At 40.2% G+C, this 9,789-nt stretch overlaps 1 protein-coding gene across 1 annotated transcript in view; it reads left to right on the top strand.

The window, feature by feature from the left end:
• The window catches only part of rptor (regulatory associated protein of MTOR, complex 1), a 209,177-nt gene that overhangs the window by 53,303 nt on the left and 146,085 nt on the right, over nt 1-9,789 (top strand). The window contains exons 5-7 of the mRNA XM_025058498.1: nt 16-84; nt 181-225; nt 1,946-2,120. Coding sequence (XP_024914266.1) covers nt 1,953-2,120 — 168 coding nt within the window. The 5' untranslated portion in view covers nt 16-84; nt 181-225; nt 1,946-1,952. The remainder of the gene's footprint in view (nt 1-15; nt 85-180; nt 226-1,945; nt 2,121-9,789) is intronic.

Below are 9,789 nucleotides of genomic sequence, written 5' to 3'. Positions count from 1 at the left end.
GCGTCCCCGCCCCCCTCCCATAGGGAAGGGCGGTGGGGAGAGGAGCCGCAGATTCCCCTGCAAACACGCGCCGGTCCAGCTCGGGTTTGACGGCTTTGACATACTATACCGACTCTGGACGCTGCCCTACAACTTTCTGACCAGGATTGTTTGTGCCACTGTTTCTGTCATCGTCCGCAGGCGGAGAGGAACCCCAGCCCGGATAGAGAATCCCACAGCACCGAGGTCTGCACCTCTGCACGCTTCACTGCTAACAACACTAACGCCATTTCTGCTCTTTTCCTCTCACGTGTCTATTTCCCTGTATTCATGCTGTTTCTTAACACGGGAGGGGAAAAGCCTAGAATGTTTGTGTTTGTTTTAAACTAGTTGTTTTAGAGCTGCCTTCAGAAGGGGCTGTCAAATTGGAGGGCTAATAGGCAATTAGCTGCTAGCAGCTGTCGGCTGTTTACTTTCTGTTTGATAGTTTGTAAAGCTTGCATCACGCTGGCAAGCTGTGTCATGTCAACACACAACTCGTCACCTGTGGCTCATGATGCGTCAACGCCCCCCTAATGACATGACATCCCCTAGGTGAAGCACCTTCAACTAAACAACAACAAAAGGTCTTGTGCTATCACAATAAAACAGTCATGTTTGACGTTTTACTCGAATCTTTAAGTAGTGGGTGGTTCTGTTGGATCTGGCAATGAATGTCAAGCAACTGTGAAAGCAGAAATATGCCAAAAGTTTAATGCTGCTCTTAACTTTAGAATTATACTTGAAGTAAAGCAAATGACTGCTGAACTTGAGAGAACTATATAGCAATTGTGGATTGTTGTGTAGGTCCAACCCATTAACCTTATAGGAACCAACAACTGGCGTAGAAAATGACGTAGTCCTTTAGCTATAGAGTGAACATCGGAAATTGAAATTATTGTTCTCATATTTTTTCCGCTCTTTCTGGGCATTTTGTTTTCGCCACTTGCAAAGGCCCAAAACAATAGCTAGTATATAACTAGATACGATATAGCTTTGTTTGCAAGAAGACCTACATAAAATCAAAGTTTATTCAACTCACCGGGTGCCACAAAAGGTCCAAAACAATAGCTAACTAGATACAATATAGCTTTGTTTACAAGAAGACCTACATAAAATAAAAGTTTATTCAACTCACCGGGTGCCACATTAGCAATACAGTGACAGTAATCTGGCTAAAAGATGTTTTATTTTGAAAATGTAATGATCCTTCAATGCTCAGCACCTTGCTACTGGTCTGTAGTGACGGGTGATACTGGCTGACCAGTCCTTAGAACAAAAAAGATGGTGGACCACTGGTATAAATGTAACCACTCCATAACAAACTAATACATATTTCTACAATTGATTATTATTTGACTTACAATAATCTTGCCGCTCTGCATTTGGCCCCGGGCCTTGAGTTTGACACGTATGCTGTAGAGACAGTCACACCCAAAGACTAAAGCTGACATGGAAAAAGAAAATTTCTTTATAGGATATTTTCAACCTCTCAAAGTTACAGTAATAATTACAAACATTCTTGTTTAGAGTAAAGTTTGAACCTGGCTAAATGAAGAAATGTTTCAAGATGTATTATAAAAAATTGTTTAAAAGCACCTTTAAATTGCATGCATGGAGCACTAAAGCATAATAAATTATTTATGGAGGCAACAGATGTATGACCCCTTCAGTTTCACTTCAGCAACTGATGTAGACTGACAGAACGACTCCTGTGGTTTTTTTTGCATCAAAATAAGGAACAGTCCTTCCTGACAGAAGAGAGAAATAAAAACTGAGAAAAGGAAACTGACATTAACAGCGATAGATCATTTTCAGTTCACACAAAACACAGTGTGTCACAAACCTTTTGTAAACATTACATAGCAAGCAGGGGCATAAACCCGTCAACTGTACCAACTTTGTCAACTTGTTCCTTCCGCCACAGGGCACTGATGAAAATGGACACGGATTTGCTCCATTCGCCGGCCTTGGGCCTGACTGAAGAAGAGGAGGCTGACATGAACGACTGGAAGCTTCCTCTGGCCTTCATGAAGAAACGGCACCTGGAAAAGATTGAGGGCTCCAAGGCGTTGGCACAGAGTTGGAGGATGAAGGACAGGGTATGTTTGCCTGTTCAGGCACTGTATGTCCACATGTGTTGGGTGTTCCCCTGTGCTGAGCTGTTGTTTTTTCTGTTGCTTCTATTTATCTGATGTCACTGCGAAGTGATGAATTCTCAGGAAACTCATTGATAGCAAAACATCCTTATAATCTCTTTGACATTTTCTGCAACTTGATGCGTGACTAAAGGGTTTTCATGTTGAGCTGTGACCTCATGCTAAGAAAATGTGATTTTCTGCAATAAATGTAAGAAGATAATTAAGGTTATAAAGATGATATTTACTTTTTACAAAACTCATGTAAATAAGCCACTGAAATGGTATAAAGATGATATTTACCAAACTCATGTAAATAAGCCACTGAAATGGCATCATGCAGTAACAGTGATGTTTGTCATATTTGTTGCCTTAGTCTCACTGTAGTTATCTTGCTGCTGGCTGTTGTTTACAACACAGACATGAGTTGTGCTTTGCAGCTCACACGCTATAGTGAGAGGTTCACAGAGTTCATCTGCTCTGTGTCTTTGGTGGCAGTGGTGGTGCACGGGAAGTAGCAGCACTCGGTTTTGAAAGCACTTGTCATTTTCAGAATGTTTTAGCAGGTGCATGAAATAGTAAAAAGTGCTCTAGATTGAGATTCTGGTTGTCAAGGTTTCCAAGTGGTTGAATTTGAAAGAGGCTTTGGGAATAATTCAGAATTGCAGCTTCTGATCATGGAGTAAAAATAACATAATTGGATTTAATAATAAAAAACATATAAGAATATTTGAGGTAAAAGCTGCTCTATGGTGGCTTCAAAACTAAAGCTATCACTCTTTCTTTAAATTCCGCTTGTGACTTAACTAAAGTTTAAATGGGGAAGACAGTCTTTACACATAATCCAAAAAATAGTTGGATCAATAAAAAAAAGTAAAATTTGATAAAACAGCAGAAATCGAAATATCACGGAAATATTGTTAAATAAGTGTTTAAAAAATAAGTTAGCATCATCCAAAAAATACTTTACAATTTGATAAAATTAAGACTAAATCTTAAATTTAATGTAGCAGATATGCAATTTAGGTGTGAAAGTGTGGACCTATGAAAAATCTGTGCAAGAGTCCGGAAGAAAAAAATAGCCAAAAGTAACATAAGATAACAGATATAGAGATAATCTCAGAAATTACTTAGAAGTAGTCCCCGTACTCTGATTAAGGAGTAACTCTATTGGCCAATGATACAAAAAGCACTGAGAAGACATCCGTTTCCAGATGACCAGGACAGAGCTCCAAATGACTGCCCCTCCCCCCGAACCTGTTTTTTTAAATATTGGTCCGGTTCATTTTCTACACCCTAAGGCGACCCGTACCTTGCTTCGACAGGCGCACCTCAAAGCTTTTCTTCGTGAATGGCCGCAGCGCTCTTTTTCGCTCTCATAAAGCTGTCCCTTCATTCACTGCTGCGCTGCCGCTCTGATGATTTGCCCTGCGGCTGCCGTGGCTGGTGCCATGTAATCATACATAACCTTGTCAAAGTCTGCACCTGTTGTAGAATATCACCCACATGAGACGTCCACGTCTCCATGCTGTTTGGACGTTGGTGAGATTACGTCCGCGGAGACTGCTGAGGTGTCGCGCTTCGGGGAACTGTTGAATAAGTGGACGGCATTAAGAGCGAGGCAGCTATTGATTGAAGGAGGCGATGGAGCCTGACTGAAATGGGCCTTCCGGTCCAGAATGTCCAGCTAAACTGACTTCGTAACAATTTATTTGTCGTTAGTCACGGTATTTTTTGGGGGTGTTGGAGCATCTTTTGTTCCCACAGAAGAAGAACTGTTGTAGGTTTAGGGAGTTTGGGCTGGAGACAACGTTTTGTGTTTGATGAAGCAAGAATTGAGCTGCCAATGCAGCTGACGTGGGGGGGATTTTGAATCCGCCTTCTTTTAAGGATGCAGGGACTCGTACTCTCTCGCATTGTTCGTGGGTGATCATGATCACGATATCGAGCGCCGTGGCGTGCGAGGCATAAACTCTGGGGTTGAGAGCGTGTTGTAAATGATCCTTGGCACTGTGGGAAATCAGAGGTCCTGTTCTTGGAGGCACGCACACATAAACCAATCAGAGGACAGTAGGGAGTGAGGGGGAGAGAGTTGTTCAATTGCAAGGCTCATTGGTCAAAATGGTCTTTTTATTGCCCAATTGGCTCAGTGACAGCTAGTGTGTGGGTGTATGTGTGTGCTCTGTGTGTGTGTGCGTGCGCGTGCGCGTGCGCACGCTTGCGGACCAGTGTTTCTGCACCAGCTCAGAGGCACTGAGATAAGTGTTTGCAGATAACCATATCAGTGTGGGTTCAGTAAAGTCCAAGGTCTGGGATAATCAGATTTTGTGCAATTTTTCTAAAACCATTTGATAAAAAAACAGCTTTTTGACAACAGCTTGTCCAAAAGTAACACCAATACAATTTGAAAAGTTGTGGTCAATGGCAAGGCCACATAGCAAAATAAGCGGTGAGTGTGCTTCATTTAGTGTATAAATGAGACTTTAATGGTTTTGAACTTGATTCATATTCACGAGAGTGAAAGAATAAAGCTGTTAAGGATTTCTTTTTCTCATTTGCTCGACATTTCAGGCGACCCGATGTGGGGTTGCGACCCCGCAGTTGAAAAACACTGGGCTATTTTGTTGCTTCTCATCTCAAGCCTGACTTTTGCCACCACATAATTACACTGGTAATGAGCTTTGAATATTCTAAGCCAACAGCATTAGTCTTGTTGTTAGTCAAAGTAAGTGTAAAAAAATGAAGAAAAAAAAAAAAAGCTAAGTTATTACACATTACATTATTATAAATGAGCTGTTTCTCTATTGGATTTTAATTGGAGAATTAGACAGACACAGCGAGGTCAGACCTCATGTCTCCCCGATAAACACTCAGTCATAACAGTAGCAGTATCTAATGAAAGTACACACAATACCAGGACCTTGAGACGGAAGCAATTAAAAAGTATTCACCCTCCACCATCACTGCTCTGAACCGCGTTCAACTGTTTCTGATGGAGCATTTAGAGAACGTTTAAAGAGACGGCAACGCGTTCCTGCGGTCCGTTCCAGCCGTACCTCAGCAGATCTGTTCATATTGTGCGGTGGCTTTTACTTTATTCTGACTGCAGCAGCTCTTATGCTGCATGAGCCAGTGGAGGCAGTGAAATATTCATCAGGTGTAGCAGTAAGTGACCCTGAGTTCAGACGCTGAGATTCAAAAGACACAAAGGTCTGTTAAGCCCTGGAGATAACAGTCATCAGAGACTCTGAAGCTAAAGCTAAGGCCGCAGCTTTTTCGTTTGGGTCGGCGCTGAGACGGTTCAAGTCGTTGGCAGTGCTTCACATGAGCTATTGCCTATTAATACCATCGCTGTCAGTCAGTGGACGGCAGGCCCCAGTTAGGACAAGACGACGTTTTCATTTCCTATTGGGGTTCTACAGTGTCTGCCGGAGACAAATCTTTTAATTTACAGCGATTAAAAAAAAAAACCCAAATGATTTATTTATTTATTTTTTGAAGCATTAAGACCAATTCTATCTTCCGTTAATGATACGTGCTGCAGTATCTTGCCCCTGGTCCCAGTCCAATCTTTTTACTTTTTACGGTCTGCTGGAGTTGCAAAAATATCCTGCGAGCCGCGATGTACCGTAACAGTAAGGGACAAATAAACAGAGCAACCAAGAGATACTTTAAATACGGGGGTCACTGAAACATGTGTACATCCTGGTTGGTGTACTACTGCTTCTTGTACTTACAGCTCTGATGTAGCATTTTATGCAAGATTAGTTTACCTTCAGAAAATGTAAAGGAGCTGCTTTCAATAAATGAGGGCCAACCACATAAACAGAAACCACAATAAATATATTTTATTTATAGGAATATCTACTAGTACGTTGTCTTGTTAGGTGTAGTTTTGAATACTCAAAGAGCGGTGGCTTATAAATGTCTTTGTTACATACCTTGAACCAGATGGGTTTTGACCTACCTTGCGGAGAAAACCTGCCTGTCACCTGTGATTACTCTTCACAATCCCCTGCAGAGCTGTGAGCCGTGTGACGTCAGAGCCTTGACGCAAACCTGACGTGCAGCCCACCGCCCCCCCACCCCCCGTCTGTGCCAGTGTCCCGTCTGATGCCCTTCTGTCCCAATTCTGCATTCCGATTTTTCAGCCGTAGACGACTTATTTTTAGGTAGCTCTGGCATCTGAGCACTGAAAAGAATGTTCAGCTAACAGGTAGATCAGAGTCGGGTTTTAGCAGAGGCAGGAATTGTATTCTACCTGTAACAGACCTTATGAGCAACCTGCCCATTATACAAGGTGGGCAGTAAATTGTACTGTGTTGGGTCTACGAGGTTGGAAGTTTGTCTAACAAACAGTGTATATTGGGTAAAACCAATAATGAATGCTTAATGTGCTTGGTTGTTCAGTTATTTCTTCAGCTTTATCCTGTAATTGGTATTTAGGAGACAAATATATTTTTCAGTGTGTGAATTTGTGTGACCGTTCGCTCATGTTAGTTAGATAAATCATTACACACTATTAATTAGGTACTGCTAATTGGACAAAAGTACCTCAAAATTTAGTTAAAAGAAATCACTTTTGAAATTCAAAAGTGTGTGATTACCTATAATTCAGGGGTTTTGGCAAACCTTTAGGCTAAAATAAGATTCAAAATGTGACTGTCTGGACGGTTCACCATTAGTCGGATGTAGAATACTATATATAGTGAAATAATATTTTAAAAAATTAAAAGAATAATACTAAACTTTCCAAAGTTATTTGGCACATTTGATGTCTGTCGCCATCGGATGCCAAAATGAATTAAGAATTGATCAAGAAAGAATTGAAATCAAGAAATTAGAAAGCTTCTCATGTCATATTATCACAGACTTATTCACCTTACGTGATATTCTACCAAGGAACACGCGTTATGAGCAATTGTCTTGAAATCCTCAAGAAAGTTCTTCCCATTATAAAGTGAATTTATAATGTAAATTTCTGCCCATGATCACAACACACACACACAATCAATCCCTGCGCCATATTGAAATTTCTCACACACTCCTCCCCCTGCTCGCCCGTACACGTGTGTGCCTGCTTGGTGTTCTGAATTAGGAGTAATGAAATCAATAAGTCATCAATACACTCAGCCCATTGTAATAATGTGGAAATGAGACAGGTGTTCTGTGCTGCTTTATCTTCTGCATCATTAGGTGTTTCCAATCAATGTACACGGCTCATTAGGCTGCACATGGCCTCGGAGCCACGGGAGCGTGAAAAGAAAACATGTTTACAGTAGAGAACTAAATTAAAGAAGAAGAAGAAGAAAAAAAAATCCCAGTTTTTGCCTTTGTTGAGTCGTTACTTTCTTATAGTCAGTGGGTGGAGAAATATCCCCCGATCCAAAGCTTCCTTCCTGTTGAATTGTCCTTGAGATGCTTGAATAAATCATTAGTTAAGGACGTTTGTTGCTCATTTGAGTCTTTGAGGAATGGTTTTCAAGAACCAGAGGCAGAACAAAGAACTATTTGAGTTTCAGCTACAGAGTACCAGCAACTTACAGGAATAGTGATGCACCATATGGTATATAGTGAGGTGATAACTGATTTAACATTTCCTGCTAAAGAAATAATGATTATATATGGTCATAATTTCTGTTAAGATATGAAATCCCGAGATGTAGGTCTGACCAATAGCTGGACTCTTTTCATCAGTCTGTATTAATTTCAGCTGTATTGACGACAAATAAAATTCAACTGCATCGTAAAGCTTTATGAAAACTTAAAGCACGTGGCTTTATGCTCCACGATTTCATTAGGACGTGGCTTTATGCTCCACGATTTCATTATTTATTCCCTTTTTCTAACCGTTGAACGGAAACATTCACGCTCCATAGATCCCTATTAGCCTTAGTGCTTGGTGCTGCTGCTGACTAGCATAGAGGCTAATATGAAATAAACTTGATAAGCTTAGCTTCTTTGGTCATGGCGGACTTTGAAATTGGCTCTGGTGAAATTAGCAGACGTTCTACTTCTTCTTGGAGATTCAGCTGAGCATCTATTGCAATCCGATCCAGCGATAGATAATCTTGTGCTAGCTTCGGTCATGTGCTAATTGTTCTGCTGCAGCAAAGGAGTATGACATCAGAACCGTGATTTAAATTACATTATGATACAAATGAAAACACCATTTGGCATTACTGTTGTAGAGCTTATATTCTAATACATCCCTATGCTGTAAATACTGGTTCTTTGGGAGTATAGTTATAGAATTTTAGCAAGTAAAGAAACTTTCTTTTATATGAAGCAAACGTAAATCCAGGTGCATTCACATAATTTTAAAATGGTTTTTAGCAGAATTGAGGGAACTATTTGCACACACCAAATACTTTTGGTGAAACTAATGCCGTGGTAGATGTTCCAAAACAATCCAGCTCTTTAAAATTGGTCCTTCCTTCTAAAGCTCAAATGCAACTTAACTTTTACTCTTGGTCCTTACGCACCGCATCCTTAAAAACTTTCTTGCATCCTAACAAAAACCAAGTTTTTCTCCAGCTCATTAGTTGTGGGCAAACATCTTTGCTTTTGTTTGAATCACGTTTTATTTCCACTTTGTATCATTATAATTAGTGAGAGGATGATGGTGGTGTTTTCTTCTCGGGAATTAAGATTAATGATATTTTCTTGCTTGGTAGTTGCAGTAAGTAGCCACATTTTTTTTGGCATGGTAAGTACTACTCCGGTAAAGCACTGTCTGCAGGCTCTAAATGAGCGTAAGACAAAAGGCCACCGAGTTTTTCTTTTTGGTAACTTGAAGTTTCCAGCTGTGATCGAGTGGCTTTAAATTATGATGAGAAGTCTTGTTTTTCCCCTTTCTGCAGTGTGGTAGCTGTTAAACCTACTCGGAAACAAAATCTCAATTTGTGATTTATTTCTTTTACTTTGTGATGGTTTGTCATTTTAAAAGTTAACAGTGTTTTGTTGTCTCTCCGCTCAGTAAACCTCCGTTGTGATGGTTTGGTGTACAGTGATTGTTGTCTCTCCGCTCAGTAAACCTCCATTATTCAGGGAGTGAGCGCAGAATCTGTTGTAAAACCAGAACAACCTTTGTCATATACCACTGCACCTGTGAAAACCTGCAGAATGACTTCATTCCTACGAAAAACGTAACTCTTTTAATTGTTTCACATTTTTTGGCAACTTTGTACTTTAGACATTTATTTGAAACAGATGCCAGGAGGGAAACATTTAAGTCAAAGAATAATACTGACAAATGTAAAGGTTATGAGCCTGTTCCCTCTACACATAAAAAATAAATACTGTACACATTCTGCAGAACCTGGAGCTTTAGCTAGGATACTGACCACACATTGTACAGGAGGGAGTTCACACAGTTCAAACCTCCTCAGTCATGCATATATATATATATGTATGTATGTATGTATATGTGTATGTATGTGTATATATATGTATGTATGTATGTATGTGTATATATGTGTGTATATGTATGAATATATGTATATATATATATATATAAATAACAGAGAGTCCCAACTGTCAGCTCAAGCGACATGGCAACATAAAGATCGTGATCCAACCTTCACAAGTCTCCACAGTTTGACCGTTAGTGTAAAAACAAACAAAGATAATA

The sequence above is a fragment of the Cynoglossus semilaevis genome, chromosome 9 (genome assembly GCF_000523025.1).
Source record: "Cynoglossus semilaevis isolate Cse_v1.0 chromosome 9, Cse_v1.0, whole genome shotgun sequence".
NCBI lineage: Eukaryota > Metazoa > Chordata > Actinopteri > Pleuronectiformes > Cynoglossidae > Cynoglossus > Cynoglossus semilaevis.
Note: the sequence above shows the minus strand (reverse complement) of the source record. Positions and strands in the feature narration are given on the sequence as shown.